Here is a 17,988-nt window from a genome sequence, read left to right on the forward strand (position 1 = left end):
TGGCTTTCATAGGTCTATAGAAAGAGGAAGAGCATCATAATGGTGGGAAGGTTGTAATAGGACAACAGTTTATAATCTGTTCTGTGTTCTTTTCAGCACTTGGATAACACACAGAAAGAATTCAGGCTACTGATACCACTTCCTTTCTCTCTAACGTTGGACTTCTTTATTCAAATACAAAACTTTCTTGCTTCCCTCTTCTTTCAGGCACATTGGTTCCTCAATGTAAAATGAGAATCAGTACAGAGCTGATGATAATGAGTGTGAGAGATGAAGTTCCATGTTAATGACTGTAGAAAATCAGAGAATTTGCTTTGTTTATTGGACAGTAACTTACAGACTGCATTGTGATTAGAACAGGAGACACAGCTCTTGATAATGGTTATTATTCTGGCTTTTGTTACTGAATTGCTCAATAAAACTGGGCACGTCTCCTAATTTTAATTGGAAAGGTTTGAGATGCTACCATGGGACTAAAGAGTTTCTGAACTGAAGATGATGAATAAAAGCAAAGCTGATTATTTCTGGTCCCTTTGAGATTAACTTTGAGGCTCAAATGGAGGGGGGGAAGAAAAGTGAGAGCACATTTCAGTGATCAACGCCTGAAAAATGAATAAATGATAGCAAAAAACGTAACTGATGGAGAATTGGTGTGAAATTTAAATGCTTTTTCATTACTGTTACAGGTCCCAATTGTTTTTAATCAGCACGGTGTTGTCGAGCCAAGGCTGTACACTGAGGTGAAGCCCATGACCTCCCTGGATTATGCATGGGATGAACCCATCCTACAACCATTTGTCATGCTGACAGTTAAGGGAGCAGGGTCCTCAGAGATTGTCTGCAGCATGAATGACTTCCAAGACAGCAAACAGCTTTATTATGAAAACTTCATTTATATTGCTGCTACCTATACTTTCTCAGGGTAATTCATTAGATATTACACTTAGATATTTTGGATGCTTATAGTGTTGTAAGCTGTTCTGATTGCCATTTTGTACCTTCCATAAATATTTCAAATTCAGTTAACTAGCCCAAGCAGCTGGAGAAGAGTTGCCAAAATTCAGGAGTTGTCTGGCTGAGTTGTCAAGGTCCGGAGCCCCCAATACAAAAAGGGCAGGGAGCTGTTGGAGAGGGTCCAGAGGAGAGCCATAGAGATGATCAGGGGACTGGAGCACCTCCACTATGAAGGCAGGCTGAGGGAGCTGGGCTTTTTCAGTCTAGAGAAAAGAAGGCTGCATGGTGACCTCAGTGCAGCCTTTCAGTACATAAAGGGGGCCTACAAACAGGAGGGGAATCAACTCTTTGAAACGGTAGATAACTGCAGGATGAGGGGAAATGGCTTGAAGTTGAGGGAGGGAAGATTTAGGTTGGACGTCAGGGGGAAATTCTTTATAGAGAGAGTGGTGAGGTGCTGGAACAGCTGTAGATGCCCCATCCTTGGAAGTGTTCAAGGCCAGATTGGATGGGGCCCTGGGCAGCCTGGTCTAGCATTAAATGTGGAGGTTGGTGGGCCCTGCATGTGGCAGGGGGATTGGAGATTCGTGATCCTTGAGGTCCCTTCCAACCTGGGCCATTTTGTGATTCTGTGTATCTTGCCTGATTTTTTATATCCTTGACTTGTTCTACAGAAGCCAAGCTGCTCTGACTCAACATGCTGATGTTCTAGTTTACAGGAGACAAGTGTAAGACCCGTTGCTTCAAACAGGGATGCTGCATATGCAGAGCTTGTCCTTGATGTTTCTCCAAAGACACAACGAGTTATCCTGAAAAAAAAGGTACCAAGACATGCTTGATTTTATTGAAATGCTATTGCTCTGTGATGAAATAAAATCGGGTGCTGGTAGAAGGGGAAAAAAAAAAAAAAAAAAGTAATCATGGTACCTTGCAAGGCTAGTTAGAAATTATAGCATTTGATAGAAAAACAGAGCAGTAGTATTTGCTCTGTATTGCTGTACTCATTGAAATCTTGAATTCTTTTGCAACAGGAGCCAGGAAAACGATCCCAGCTTTGGAGGATGACTGGCACAGGAATGCTTTGCCACGAAGGCTCCTCTGTTCCTCATAACCCTCATAAACCTTCTCCTCGGTCTGTGGAGTCTTGTATGATTTTAGATATTGCTGGTCTGGCAGCTGTCACAGATAACAGGTATTGTAAGTACAGTTTGCAGTGAAACTGTACAATGTCCTTGAAAGTGTGCTTTACATGATGTTTTCTGAATAAGGAAAGGGATTATTGTGAAGGCCTGTATGAGCTGAATTTTATCTGGCGTCAGGAACAGACTTCACAGTCACTTTAAGATAATCAATATTTTTCACAAATCAAGGTGTAATTAATATTTTTTCAGCAGCTTTTTGTTTTAACACTCGAGAAGTGAGATTAGGGAAAAGAACAGAACACAGGAGTGAAACCAGGAAGTTAGGATGATTCTAAGTTTGGGTTGTTGTGCTTTCATTGCAGGTATGAGCCCCTCATGTTGAGGAAGCCTGATCGGCGGCGCAGCACCACCCAGACGTGGAGTTTTCGTGATGGGAAGTTGACCTGTGGTATTCATGGGCTGGTTGTCCAGGTCAGTACTGCTTGTACTTTGAACTTGTTTTGACTCTTTCTCTTATAGATAACAGGAATTTGTGCTTGCTATTGAAGAGAAGTCAAAGTTCTGACTCCAAAGTTTGGGTTATAGAGGTGACCAAACCTACACAACAGCTCACGTGTTTTAAACAGTAGTTCAAAAGTTCTTTTCAATTACAAATAATTAAATCTTGCTTTATTAATTTGCAAGTAAGTAGTTAGAGAAATAATAGTGTATGATTGTTGAAAATAATCAGTATAATGATAAATAGAATCTCAGTATTCTCATAGAACCAACTTGAAAATGCTGCAGTGTCAGCCAATACCACTGGTTAGAGTCAGATCTTGTTAAAGAATTTTGCTACTTCAGCGTTTTTACCCATTTCTTACAAGCAAAAGTTAAATAAATTATGCTACATATTGTTGAAACAGCAAAAATTTGTGGTAAAATATATTATTTCTGGATATTGCATTGATAATTTTGTGATCAAATTAATGCACCGCAGCAAGTTACTTGTCGGTTTGCAGCAGCCCAGAAGCCCTGCATTGCTGCATTAAGGTACCAACACCACGAGGATTTAAATTCCCACCTTATCTGTAATCCAGAGTTCACCTTTCAAGTTATCTGTTGTGTAGGGTATGATTTCAGTAGGGACTTCCATTGTTGGATCACGATCTGATAGCTTCAGTGTCTGAACATGAAGAGAAAATAATTTCTGATTGTGGCTATTTATTTTAGTTGTCAAGCTGATTAAAGGCAAGCTACTAGAAGCTGTAGTAATATTAAGTAGTATTACTGCTGGATTGTTTCTCTGAAGAGCAAGAAATTTGTCATTTCCCCCACTCCCTCACCTGGGACTGAGTTTCAGACTACTTCTCTGCAGATGGAGAAGTAAAACACGCTTTAAATTAATGTATATGAACAGTTATCTGAAGTTCTACCTCTCACATGTTGTTTTTTTTCTGTTTTGTTTTTGACTTCTGTTTCTTTATGCAGGCAAAGGGAGGAATATTAGGTCTCCATGATGGAGCAGAAGTTGTTCTTGGTCCGGACACTTCCATTGAGCTTTTGGGGTCAGTTCCACCAGAACAGCAGTTCATAAACCAGAAGATGAGGCCGGGCTCAGGAGTGCTGGCTGTTCGAGTCATCCCAGATGGGCCAACTCGAGTTCTGCAGGTGAGAGTCCTTCATTAACCTGAACCTAGTTTTATTATTTGCTTGTACTTGAAGTGCTTTTATGCCTTGCATCTCTAAGTTCTTAGAAATAGCTGTTATTTATGAATAGGAAAATGATCATAGTAGTAATTTGCTTTGTTTCTTATTAGATAACAGATTTTAACCAGCGCAGAAATGATCGTTTATCCAGTGGAGGAGATGAATTCCCAATTACAGAGCAAGATCTACGCAAATTAAAAAATCCAAATGTGGAGCAAGAATTAGAAGTAAGATACTACAATTTGTATCTTCCTATTGCTTTTTTTTCTTCTTCTTTTTTTTTTTGAAGTTGTGTGGTGAGGTTTTGTTTTGGTTCTCTGTCGTTTCCTTTTGCCCATGTGCACCTCTTGCTGTGAATGTATGCATTTTCCTGCTAGAACTCCTCATTCTTAAATGCTGGGTTTGTAAGTCTGTGATCTCTTTAAGAATTAATTTCAGCAGCTCAGGAGATAAATCTAAAATAAAACTTCTTCAAAGTATACATTCAGTACCACAAGGATTTTTTCAAGGTTTTTTTTCCTACTTCCAATACTCTTTTTGCAGGTGCTTGTGAAACTGGAAGGTGGAATAGGATTGTCATTAGTCAACAAAGTCCCCGAAGAGCTAATATTTGCAAGCCTCACAAGAATTAATGTTCACTACACACAGATGTCAACGAGTCAGGTGCTAGAGCTCAGCGTGCAGGATGTGCAGGTATTTGTTGTTATGAAACAAATATATTTGTTTGTGGGTCTTCTGGAATGCTGGAAGGTGTTTGGAGCTCTCATTGAGATTTCAACTCCTTAACATCAGAAGTTTGCTTAACATCAGTTTTGATCTTTCATTGTCCTCTACTTACTGATAGTTTATATGATGATGTATTTTGCTCCATGTTATTAATTTCTAATTGTTTGGTAAGTTAGATTTTTTGTTTTGATACTATATAATGAAAAATCATCCATTGAAAACAGGAGTCCTGAAGCTGAGTATCACAGTATGAGGCACAGAAATCTCTTAACTATTTGTTTTCCAAGCAGATTTTGATTCTGACTTCAAAGTTTTGCTTTGTTTGCAGTTCAGTCTTTCAAATTCAGAATGAGCAAATTAAACTGAGCACTGTGATACGTTCTACTGAGTCATTAGAATTCTGTTCCCATTGTGCAGGATTGCCTTCAAGGAGTGTATGTGCTCTTGTAGACTCAATAACAAGTGGATACTCCTGAGTTAAAGAAGCTTGGTTTTGCTGTTCGTTGTCACTTATTCTTATTTTCTTGCCTATCTTTTCCATGTGCTGTAGGTGGACAACCAGCTCATTGGCACCACGCAGCCTTTTATGCTCTTCCTGACACCTCGGATGAGTGAAAACGAGCCCATGGAGACTGCTCCTGCAGTGCAAGTGAATGCCATGAAATTTCCCAGTAAGAATGCACTGACTGATATATACAAGGTAAACCACAGACTTTTGGTTATGCCATGCCAATTTCAATCTGGTTAAATGATTCACCTGTTCTTAATTTTTACTAGCAACCTGAGTGAAATCATTTGTTGAATGAGGTCCACATTCTCATGTTCATAGTGTTTGGAGCTGCAGTAGAGTGATGAACAGGATTTAAAAAAATGAGCAAAGATTAATGAGATCACTGTTTGTAAATGTCCATCACTTTATTTCTCATGCCAATTACTCTCTTCAGAATTGGTTGGTATTGTATAGTGAAGCCAATATCTGTGCCTTGTTTTTGATGACTTGTACACAAGGTGATGACACCTCCCTGGTAAGATGACGTCTTGCAGCATGAACTCTGTTTTCTGTACTGCAGCAATTAATTGGGAATTTTATCCACCAATTGGAGTTTTGTGAGGGCAAAATATGTGGGTATCAAAACTACTTGGAATCTCCAAGTGTGTATTTTGACATGCTTGAAAACCAGCTGGTTTCACTGTTGGAATCCAGTTAACATCGCATTCTGAAGTGTGAGTATTGGGTAACAAAGCACGGTACATTTCAACAAAAAAAATCCAAACGTCTGCAGTTGTAGGTGAATTCAAGTGAAAGAAGATACCAAAGACATTTTTGAAGATGGGAATATTAATACAGTTCCATTCTAATGAAAATACTCTGTTAAATAGAACATATTGTCCTATTCAATGGCTTACACAGATTGTACTTCAAGTGCTAATACTGTAAACTGAGACTTGTGTATCTTTTTAGCATCTGATGATCACTGCTCGAAAGTTCACAGTTCAAATTGAGGAGAAGTTGCTCCTGAAGCTGTTGAGTTTCTTTGGCTATGCTCAATCTGAATCAGGTATGGCATGAAATTACCAGCACTGCTTTTACAGTATGCATAGCTGTTACAATCTTTGCGTATGAATGAAGTTCAGAATACCTGGTGAGCTCTTAGCTGCTTGGAGACTCGCACTGCTGGACAGAGCTGGAAAGCTTATGTCTCCATGGCCCCAAGCTGTTTGTGTATGCTGTGCTTGCTCCAGTGTACAGGCAATGATCCAGGTCACTGGCATTGTCCTGTGTGCAGTAGCTAAGCCGTATTTCTATAGGAAGGAGTTTAGTGTTCATTTTAAGCTTATGTAGCTGGATTCATCTAACTTAAAGACTTAGCTTTGTAGTGAAGAACAAAAAAATAAAGATATTGAATTTCACTTACACTGTTTACCAGTCTGTCCTTTGTTTAAGTTTACTCCAATGCCTTTTCTTTTTCTGTTTGTTTGCTTACTTTCTGTACAGTCTTTGTAGTTTATCTGCTCATACTGATGTCATCCAAGATTCAAACAGTATCTTTTTTGTCATTTATGTTCAGTGTGTTCAGTTGACCAGTCTATTCAGTGTCTTCTCTATGGGTGTTTTCTCTGTTCAGTAGTGATGATTGAAAGTATCAACGTTGCTTGTTTTGTACAACATACTGATAATTGGTCAAATAAGGAAGGATAAAGAAAACAGAGAGAAAAATGCTGTAAGGTCATGACTGTGCAGTAGGAAGGAAACAGTGCATAGTTTGTATCACTTTGCTTCTATATGATGACAGACACATTCAAAGCAAGATTAGAAGCTTAAACTGTGCATTTGGGTGACTTTAATTTTATCTAACTACAAATACATTCAGGCTTAGAGATGCAGATGGATAGGAAAAGAATTCTTAAACCACAGAGGTCAAGTTCATGTCATAAGATGTGAGTAATTTTGCTGACTACCCTAACAATTGCACATTGTTTTTATTTATATAGAGAAACCTTTAACTCCTTACAGAGTGTGCTTCCATAATTGCATATATGTTCAATCTATTCTAATTCCTGTGTTTTGTCTGTATGTAGAAGTTGAAAAGTATGACGAAAACCTCCATGAGAAGGTGGTTGAAAAAGGTGGAGGGCAAAAGCGATACTACTTTGAAAATCTAAAAATCAGTGTGCCTCAAATCAAGTTGAGTGTCTTCACTTCCAACAAGCTACCTTTGGATCTCAAGGTAAGGCAGAGCACTCAGAGAATGTGCTTCCCAACAAGGAAGTCATGTATTCTGTATGTTAACTGTCACAGAAGGTGTTCATTCAGTTCTGCGGCACAGGAGAGTTCAGGGGAGGAGGGAGAGAACAATCACAGTAGAACCTTTGTGGAGGTTTTTCTGACTACCTCTAATGTTTCTGGAAGGCGTGGACATGGCAGTCTGCTAATGTGGAGGTAGACAGATTATTTTTATTAGAGACCACTATTAACAAAGTTGCCTTATGTAATATCTGATAGTTAAACAGGAAATTACTTCCTACCGAAGTGAATAATGAGGGCTACTCCAGTTAGTCATCCATTTACTAAAAAAAATAAATAGGTCCTTTCTTGGAAACGTAAATCACACTGTAATTTACCTTAATTACCTGCAGATGGCAGAAAAACTCATGTTACTACTGAGCATGATTTGGTGGCTACTGTAAGAAAATACAGCACAAGTCTCAGGCTTCTTGCCTTCTTCAGATTTCCTGATGTTGGTGACTGTGCATATGTTGTTATGAAGAACTGAACTAAAGCAATCTAGAACAGAACATTTGGGAAGGACCTTCAAGGATCTAGTGCAACCACCTGATATACAGACTGTACAGGATACAGATGGCCCATGGGCTAATTACTGTCTTCGTTTTCTTCCTTGATGATAATTGAAAAGGCTGGTTGGAGAATCTGGGTACACCAAGTCATGAAACAGGCCTTAATCTTGCAGGAAGTTAAGATTGCTATTCCAGCTCATCCTGACAATTAATCCATTCGTAGAAGTTTAGCAAGGTGGAAAGCACCCAGTTTTGTCTTCACAGCATATCATATAGGCTGTAGTTTAATTGACCATTAGAACAGTTAAAGAGAAGTGCTAAACATGGAGCCTTCAACACGTTTTGTTTTGAATATGAATGTCACGTGTAGGAGGCTGCTTACATCTTGAGAGGTGTTTAACCACTGTCTAATTACTGAACAAAATGTTCATTAATTTGTTCATATTTTGCAAGTAAAAGGTTTGTAGAGTGATTGCCCTCTGAATCAAAGCATCTATATGGCAGTGTAAACTACTCTAGCAGATAAGCTTTTTGGCTTGTAACTCATTTAAAGATTAATTCATTTGAGTGCTGTGAACGAAAGCAGAGGGAAAAAAATTAAATAGCAATATCTTTTATTTAATTAGGCATTGAAAAGCACGCTGGGATTTCCTCTAATCCGATTTGAAGATGCTGTGATTAATCTGGATCCTTTCACTAGGGTCCATCCGTATGAAACTCAGGAATTTATCATTAATGACATTCTGAAACACTTCCAAGAGGTAAGTGTCATTTGGATTTTAGTGTGGGGAAGGCTGAAGTTCTCCTGATGGATGAGTTCTCTAGCGAGGATTTGGGGAACTCTTGGTTATGAAGACTGTTACTTGTTTGGGCATGCAGAGAAATACCATGATAATGTGGACACCACACTTTAAGATGAAGCTGTTCTTGTTCTTACTGATACTTGTGTGTTATTTTAGAGCAATTCTCTTGTTTTTAATCAACCTTACTGGTGTTAACATGAGAATATTTCAATCTTCCTGTTGCTTTTACAGGAGCTGCTTAGTCAGGCAGCAAGGATTCTAGGTTCTGTGGATTTCCTGGGCAACCCTATGGGTCTACTGAATGATGTTTCAGAAGGCGTTACTGGACTTATAAAGTATGGCAATGTTGGTGGTCTCATAAGAAATGTCACACATGGAGTATCCAATTCAGCTGCAAAGGTAATAATTACCATAATAAAGTTCCCTAAAAAATAGGGAACAAGTAGAATAGAATTATTGACTGTCTTCAAATAGGTTGCTTTCTATCCTGTTTGTCCTGTAAAAAGTTGCATTTGGAATGTTGCTCTTTTGGAATGCTTACACGTGCACTCTGGGGATGCTGGTAACTCTGCAAGAAGCAGTGTGCCATGTCATAGATGTCCATTTGTTTTTCAGATTGAATGCAATAGTTAACAGCATTTTAGGTCTCTGGTTCAGATGTGGCATCATCTCCTGTGTGCACATGATCAGAGATGTATTACACTGGTTACCCAAACTAAAGCTCTCTGGGAATTGGAGCACTTAAGACGTTACTCAGTAGAACAGGAGAATTGTTGATTTTATTTTTGGGAACTGATTCAACTGAGGCAAAAATGAATAGTTCTGCAAACGCTTTGATTACTTTTCTTTTGATGTACCACATAGCTACAAAGTAAGAGGTTTAGGTTTTTAGTAAGAGGTTTTTATTATTGCTATCCCTTCAGCTTAATGCCAGGATTGGTGCACAGTGAACATTCCTTTGTCCTTCCAGGTAATGACTGAGAGAACACTATTCTATCAGTGTTATTAATTGAAAATAACTGCTTTGGTGTCTAAGAGAACACAGCAGCCAAAAATAGGAAATTATTTTGGTCATGGTCTGTATGATGCTTGATACTGAGCAGACAAACATATGTTGGTGGTAGCACTGGAATAATGTCTTCCTGACATGAGGGCTTATTATTAAATGTCATTTCCATGGTACTGTAGTTTCTAAACATGGGAAGTCTGTGTATAAGGAGAAGGACAGTGGCGTGAGGGAGATGTGGCAAAGAGACCTAAATCAAATTTGGTCAGAAGGGATTAAAAGTGCTTTCTGTGATAGTGAGTTGTAGTAGCTGGTTAGTGGTACTTTGGTGTATTTGCAGGTAGGTGGCATTAAAGCATGCAGTGGTTGATACAGCCAGATGAAACTGGCACTCAAAATCTGCCTTTCCTAGCAATGGGTACCATAAGTACAGAACAGTTACAGAAAACTTTGTGTTTTCCAGTGGTATTTCGTGGACATGATAATGGAGAAAAGAGAGATTGGTTGGGGGGATGGTTTGGTAACAGCTGAAACATGGAAGGAAACCTCTCAGTGTTGCCCTGGCACACTGGAGGGTGTGCATGTGTGCCTCTTTGCTTGTACAGTCCAGCTTTCCTGATATCACTGTAATTTCTGAAGGTGTTTTAATGAAAATTATATTCAGGGAAATTGGGGGACAGAGTAAAACGTCCTTCCAAAATTCCGAAATGGGGGTAACTGATGACAGGAGTCTCTTTTTTCCTCCCTTCTCTTAAATAGGGATAAGAGCAGTTGTTCTTTCACAGCCTACTGCACTTACTTGTACATGTGAATCTTATTTGTACTTCTGTCTTTTTCCTGCATTGGTGGGAAAAGGTAATTCAGAAGATTAGTAGGGCAAGAGGTAGTGTTTGCATAATCACACACAACTCCAGAGGGATATTTTCAGACCTGGCTGAACTGCCATAGAGATCCCCCATCCATCACCAGGTACGTGGCTGTGAGCACAGACAGCTGAACTGTGAGGAAGATGATATAAACATCCTCTAAAACAATTGTTTCGTTCCCTGCAGTGCCCTGTTAGAACCTTTACAGTGACTTAAAACGCTGTTGAGTTGACTTGCCAACGCTCCTATCTTAATCCCATTCCCATCTCCTTTGAGATTCACTACAGAGCACTTTAAGCATGTGGTTAAGATGTCTTGAAGTGCATGTGTTGTTAATGTCAGCACTACGGATACAGCTTATCCACACCGTTGGATAGAATCCTCACTGAGCTTCTGTAAGGCAGCATCCATCTGCGCCAGTGCTCCTGTCCATGCTTCCTCCTCACAGCTCTCATCTCTTGTGACCCATCTACTCCACCCAATAGAGAATGTTTCTTTAGAGTTTCCTTTCTATAAAGGGTTGTTTCCTCACTGCAATCACATCTGCAGCAACGGACTCATAAATCTCTTTTTAAAAGGCACGAGCCTTCCTACATTTCCCACAAGGGCAAGGTCACTCTTTGAACTTTGCAGTCATTTGTAACCAAGGGGTTTCTGAAAGAACGTTTTCAAAGGCAGAGGGGCAGTTGGATGCTGAACTCCTCTCGAAATTCACCAGAACCTGAATCCTGCTTCCCATTTATACCTTTGAAAATCACCCCATGGACTGTTTATTTGTCTTGCCAGGTATTTTTTTTTCTCTTTCCTTCATACTTCCAAAGTGTCTGAGGTGCAAGGCTCATGCTGTTGCCTTCTAGAAGTCTTTCTATATTGATTATATATTTATTCTTTCCTCAATTAGTTCTCCTTCCAGTGTTACCTTTGCTGCATGGAAGATGGTCATAAAGAAGGCTCAAATAATCAGGATGATTTCTTCTGTGTGTCTTCTGCTGCTCATAGGCATCTAAATCTGCATAAGGTTTCACAATTGCCTCTATGCAATACCAATGCACCTTATGACACCATATATGTGTGTGGCACAAAGTAGAGCATTGCTTCCCACTCTACCATTAGCATGCCTTGTGATCATGTTATGTTAAGGAACAAAATAGAGGGGAAAATAATTCCTATTACTGAAGAAAAACACCACTGAAACAATAGATCCATTTCACCCTGGGTGCTGTCTATAGAGAAGAGGTCATTAAAATGCTCTTTCACCACAGACATTTCCACCTGGTCAGCTGTGCCATAGAGTCCTCATCTTCTGCAGTTCTGGGTACCTGACTTCAAAGTGTCTTCAGTAAAACTCTATACTGGATTTTAAGATGTGAATGGAAACTAAACCTAAATACTGTAGTCATCGCTTTAAACCCAACACTGCTTGACTGAATTGAAAAGTAAGCTATTTGGGTTGTATCTGGTTTTGTCATTTTATTGCTTTTGTATTTTATAGTTCTGTTGCTTGCCCCTGTAATGGCTTTTCCATGCATTTCAGAGCACACAGTGGGTAATGCCTTCTTTCAAGTGAAGAGCTGCAGTGTATTTAAGTTGGCACAAAACCTTAGGTTAAGTAAAGTTCACTATAGAGAGTTTTGTAGATTTTATCCCTTGGAGACTCTGAGTTCTGTATTTTAAAAAGTTCTTTGATCCTAAATATAGACACCTGAGGGAATTTCATTCCCTCTGAATGAAGCCTTCTATAGTTGCCATATGCGTAGAAATGTCCTGAATTCTTGGCATTCACACTTCATTTCCCCTTCAGGCATGATGGTTCTAAATCCTAAGCTGTTCCTGTTTCTGAGGTGTTTCAGTTAGAATGGAATACTGAACACAGTGTTACTGTCTGAACTGGTGACCCCAGCAGCTCCAGGCCCCATCCAGCCCAGCTTTGGGCACCTCCAACCTTGGGCACCTCTCTGGGCAACCTGTTCTACCTCTGGACAGCAGGTGCATGGCTCTCCTGTGAAGTATGTGTTGTCTTTTTGGTTAACTTCATGGATTTTGAGTTTTACTTTCGGAAAGCTGATGGTTGACCTTTACAAGAGTAGTCTGGATATTGAAATGGTGGGATTTAGTAGCCACAGCTGTAGGTGGTTCAGCTTAAAGGTAACATTAGGTGGGTTTTCTTGTTTGATTGGTTCTGGTGCCCTCTTTTTGTTCTGATTCATTTCAGATTAAGGTTATTCTCCTCCCATCTGCCCCAGTATAGTCCAGGTAACACATCCAGGTGGCACTGCAGCTCAGCTTCAGTTCAGCCTGCGTTTCAGTCTAAGTCTGTAGCAGAGATTCAAGTGCTAAGCAGTGAGAATCTGAATGAGGATGTGCGAATTGTGAGAATCTGTGATGGAAAGTAAATGTAATTCCCAGGCAGAAACTTTCAGTTCTGGGGCTGTTTTATGGATGAGGCCTTTTACCCATTGCCCAACTGTTCCAAAAGACAGCAGGATTTATGGCCGAATCACAACAATCAAAAGCCATGGAAAGTGCCACCTCTGATGTGCAGAACATCTGGTATCAGTATCTTTTGAAAGAGATTTGGGGAGAAGTGAAAGGTAAAGGATCAGATCTGAGAATTTGGAAGGACTGTCTTGTTTTCCATGGGAACATCACCATTCAGAACAAATTCAGCATTTCTTGTACAGAGCATCTTAGGCAAAGTATGGGTGAGCCTGCTCAGGCTGCCATGTGTTGCTGACTACAGCTTTGCTCCCAAGAATGTTCTCAGAAAGTGAAACACAATTTTGAAGTGAACAAACGAGAGTTCAGATTGCATTATGTGAAATGTTGCTAGAGGTGCAAACTGTGAAATTAGAAATGAACAGATTTATCATATAGACAGAAGGAATTACGGTCTGAGCCTACAGGTGTTAAATAGCCAGTGTGTTGTGTCATATGTCACCGTTAGAACCTGGAGGAAAAAAATGGGGTGCGGGTTTGAAGTTCACACTTCAGTCCTGACACAAGGCAGGCTGCACCTCCCTGCTGCGTGTTTGAACGGGGAGCACATAGAAGGTTGTGTGTATGATATGTTAAATAGAGATTTAAACTTGAAATTCCTTGGGCGTGCGTCCCTGAGGAGTGAAGACAATACTTCTGTGTCCTGAGGAGATCTCCAGCTCTGTGTGCTGTAATACAGATGGTTGTCATCAATGTTACCGAGCCGGGTGTGCAGGAGGGGTGGCAGGATGAGGGGAATGGCCTTGCATGAGGTTTCCTCCAGAGGTAGGAACAGGTAATACATAAAAACAAACAGTAAAACAAACAATAAAACATAGCCCTGTATACAGGCAGCAGCAGGGCTGGTCAAGATGGTGATAAAAAACAGTCTGCCACAGTGCCAGTGCCTTGTGCTGCATCAGCTCCATGAGCTGGACTCGGGTTTTTGCCTCAGGTTCTCAGAATCCGTAGGGTTTGGGGTTTTTTTTTTTTTTAAGGAGGGGGCGATGGCAAAATAATTCTGTTCCCAAAACACAAACAAACAGGAAGACCTTAAAGCATGGCAAGAGTTAAAGTGGAGGGGGGTGGGGAGGGGGATTATCTGTTAAGAGTATTAGTTGTTTAATAAAGCGCGGTTGTCCTCCGGATGAACCCGCCAGTGACTCTGCAATTGGGGTCATTCCAAGTTCATGCTGTGGACTTTTGACTGCCTTCTGTGGATGTGAAAACAGCCGGCAGTCCCGCAGGGATCACTCGCCAGCCCCGTAACACAAAACTGTCCCAGCAGGCACCTGCTGGCCCGGCCATTGGACCCTGAGGAGCCAGGCTGGGGACGCCAGGCTGTGGGCGGCCGCGGGTTGCCGGCCAGCAGGCCCTGTCAGGAGGCATTAGGGGCTTAGTTAACGAGGGGATGTGAGCTAATTAAAGCGCCTTTCCTTTGGTTGTGTGACAGGGAATCTCAAGAAACGTATGTTTGTGCAGTGGGAAAAGGTGTTGTCTCGTTGGTAGTAATTGAGGGAGGGCCAAAGTTGATGCATCTCTTAAAATGAGAGGCTGATGATAGCGTTGTGCTGGTTGTTTTCTGAATTAAGCTGTGTCTGATCTGTTCTCAGTTCTGTTGCACACTGCTGACCCGGTTATGAGTGTGCCCTGGGCTTGGCCTAAACCATCCTCTGCAGGGGGTGCTCTATCTAACCTGGGAATTAAAGCAGAAAAAGTGCCTTAAGCCCATTGTGGCTGAATCCACAAACCTTTCAGTCTCAGCACCTGAGCACTTGTCTTCCTGGGAGGAGGACGGAAGCCATGGCAAGCATATCTTGGAGCAGCTTCAGATAGGCAGGAATTTTAAATCTGAGGAGAAAAAAACCACTATTCTTTCAAAAATATTTAAAGCCTTTTGTTAGTGCCATTACAATGCAAGGTTGACCGAAGTGGAAGATAGGGGGAATCATAGAATCATGAAGTGGTTTGGGAAGGGACCTTTAATACCTTCCATTTCCAACCCCCTGCTGTAGGCAGGGACACCTCCCACCAGCCCAGGTTGCTCAGAGCCCACCCAGCCTGGCCTTGAGCACCTCCAGGTTGGGGCATCCACAGCCTCACTGAGCAACCTGTTCCCATGTCTCACCCCCTCACAGTAAAGAATTTCTTCCTAATATCTAGTCTAAACCTACCCTCTTCTAATTTAAAGCCATTTCCCTTCATCCTGTTGCTACATGCCCTCGTAAAAATCCCCTCCCCAGCTTTCCTGCAGGCTGCCCTCAGGTACTGGAAGGCCACTAACCAAGGAGGAAAGCTGTGTTGTCTTCTGACTTACTGACATCCAGTTTGTAAAGTTCTTAACAATGCACTGAAAAAAAAAAATTAAAAAAGCATGTTCTTATCAGTGAGTAAAGAAGCTGCTCTAGAAGTCATTTTCATGGTAAGTCACAGAAATGTGTTAAATACATTAAATATCAGCCTTGAGACATCGTGATAAAAGTGCGAGAACTTGGGCTGGAGAATTTACAAGATGAGTTTATCTGTCCTGCTGTGCCCAGTCACTGTTTATGCAAAGAACATTTTTACACTTCATCTAAATGTAACACCAAGCTTTGAGAAGGGCTGCTGGCTTGGAACCTGGCTTCCTTTGCCATAGCAGCCCCTGGCAGCATGGATGTGGGTCTGCTTTGCCCCTAATGCAGATGCTGTGAACATTTTGGGTCTATGCACCAAGGGAAGGGCTTCATTTGAGACTGTTGTATTTCACTGCCAAAAGTCAGTGCAAAATCTCCTCTAAAATACATCTTACAGGTTTGAGAGACGTAGAAAATAATTTTAATGGTGCTGCTTGAAGGCAAATAACCAGAAGGGATGAAACTTACAGATAGGCATTAAGTGCTTAGATGTAGTGCATTGTATTGTATCACTAGGTTGAACAGCAATACCAAAGCTTCCACACCTTCCTTGTTGAATAGTTGTTAGTTTTCAAAAATTAAAGTGAAACTCCAATGGAAGAAACCTCTCATTTCTAATGCTGTCAATTGCCTTGATTTCATGGTATCATCTGTAGTTACACGTTACACAAGAGAAATGTTAAATGTACATAATGTGCTGACATTTATGGTAGAGTGTATTTAGATGTTATCTAAAGAAAAAATGACGATAAACTAAGAAGACAGCTTAAACAAAGGTAAAAAAAATAATTTTCTAAGTAGTTATGCAAGTAAAACATCCAGTACTAGGAGAGGTGAACAAAATGCACTTTGGAGAGAAGGGTGGTCAGTATTCCCCACTTCATATGCTGTTTCCATGCATGGGTTTTTTTCCCAGTGTGAGTGTGACCGTTGCCTGCATGGGGTGTTCAGTTCGAGAGCAGAGTGAAGGGCAGCAAAGAATGTTTTTAAAGGCTGAAAGCTGAGCAAACCTTGTGATTTCTAATTGCAGTGCAGTTGGTTATGAGGTTTGCGCTGAAATTCAGACTGACCTATATTTAATTCAATTTAATCACTTTCTCCCTTAACATTCCATGCGATGTTCTGCTTTGCTCAGTCAATAATATTTGTAAAAGTACAATTCTCTGATGCTAGAATTACAATGGAATGTTTGGACTTAAGTCATAATTGTGTATTTATCCTTTTGGGATGTCCTTCGAGAACAAAGCGGTGCCAAGAGCTTAAAAAGACTTTAAGAGATTACTTAAAACTGATTTCCATGCTGTGTGCCTCATGCATCTGGCTTAGAGGGAACATGCAGTACAAAGACTAGAATTAACTCTGTTTTTGTTTGCTCTGAATTCTTCCTGTGCCCCATAAGCCTCATTATTTGGCATCAGCTTGGGTTCACAAATGCTGTATATGGTTGTATTTTGTTGGTAGTGGTGTTTTGTTGATTGAAACAGCGAAGGGATCAGGATTGGAATAGATGAAATGTGAGGTCCCTTCCAATTCCTGATGTTCTGTGATTCTGTGACAAAGTTGAAATATTTTTAGTACCTGGAGTGGCACAGCTCGAGTCTGTCTGGAGTTAATAGTCTGGAAGCCCCATCCTTGGCTTCAGTTGGAGATGTGGGCTGGCTCTTCAGTGCTGCCTTCTCACGTGTACCCAGCCTACGTGGCTGGCTTTGCTCAGCAACCAGGAAAGGATCTCTGAAGTGGGGAAAAAAGGTAAATACCATGTTACTGATTTCTTTGATTAGCAAGTAGACGTGATGAAACTAACTGGGGGGTTGGATTTTACAGCTCCCTTTTTTAGTTTCGTGTTTGTTCCATAGATGGTTGTACTGTGCTGTTGGCATTTGCATGGCTCTCAGCCTCTGAAGTTACCAACAGAAGGAACACAAAGGTGGCTCACATTTCTGTTGTCACTTTTGTTTCGGGTAGCATGGTTAGGTTGTGGTTGGATTTGTTGATCTTTAAGGTCATTTCCGACCTGAGCAATTTCATGGAGACCATTTTCCAGTTCACCGCTCCATGGGCTGCCATAACATCACATCACATCCAGATGTAGGACCACGATGAGGCCAACACTGCAGCACAGGTTGCTCACCCGCTCAGCACTCCTTGCTGTGGCTGCCCAGTGCCTGTGAGATGCCTGGTTGTTGGCTCTGCTGTTCTGGTTTGTGGTCTTGGTGGTTTGTTGTTGTTTTTTACACGTAGCAGAGACTGACTTCTAACCTGTGTGCATGTGGTATTTTTCCCTTTTTTCCTCCTTGCCAAGGGAATGAGTCGTGATTATGCTAACATTCTGTGTATGAAAACAGCATTATTGCTGTTAGATGTCAGATTCTGCTTCACTGAGGAGTGAGAAATAAGCCAAAAGGACAGATGTACTTCACCAGGAAAGCTGGTGCAGTGGAGCCAGTCCATTCAGACAGGGCAAAATAGACCAGCAAGTATAAAGAATGCTTACCAGTTCTGGTCAGTACTGAGATGTTGGGCTGTTCCTGCTGCCTGGTTCTCTGAGTATGCATTAATGTAGTTTTCAAAATATATCCATAAAATGCCATTTTCAGGACTGGACAGATTTCTTAATGAGATTTGAATTCTGAA

At 40.9% G+C, this 17,988-nt stretch overlaps 1 protein-coding gene across 5 annotated transcripts in view; it reads left to right on the top strand.

Annotated features, from left to right (window-relative positions):
* Window positions 1–17,988, top strand: part of VPS13D (vacuolar protein sorting 13 homolog D) — an 89,701-nt gene that overhangs the window by 45,093 nt on the left and 26,620 nt on the right. For all 5 annotated transcript variants that reach the window (XM_031613592.2, XM_031613594.2, XM_031613593.2 and 2 more), the window contains 12 exons: window positions 687–922; window positions 1,667–1,775; window positions 1,986–2,146; window positions 2,459–2,567; window positions 3,567–3,746; window positions 3,896–4,012; window positions 4,329–4,478; window positions 5,062–5,211; window positions 5,974–6,070; window positions 7,092–7,240; window positions 8,435–8,569; window positions 8,843–9,010. In XM_031613592.2, the coding sequence (XP_031469452.2) occupies window positions 687–922; window positions 1,667–1,775; window positions 1,986–2,146; window positions 2,459–2,567; window positions 3,567–3,746; window positions 3,896–4,012; window positions 4,329–4,478; window positions 5,062–5,211; window positions 5,974–6,070; window positions 7,092–7,240; window positions 8,435–8,569; window positions 8,843–9,010 (1,761 nt within the window). The remainder of the gene's footprint in view (window positions 1–686; window positions 923–1,666; window positions 1,776–1,985; window positions 2,147–2,458; window positions 2,568–3,566; window positions 3,747–3,895; window positions 4,013–4,328; window positions 4,479–5,061; window positions 5,212–5,973; window positions 6,071–7,091; window positions 7,241–8,434; window positions 8,570–8,842; window positions 9,011–17,988) is intronic.

This window comes from Phasianus colchicus, chromosome 22 (assembly GCF_987193195.1).
Source record: "Phasianus colchicus chromosome 22, bPhaCol1.hap1.1, whole genome shotgun sequence".
NCBI lineage: Eukaryota > Metazoa > Chordata > Aves > Galliformes > Phasianidae > Phasianus > Phasianus colchicus.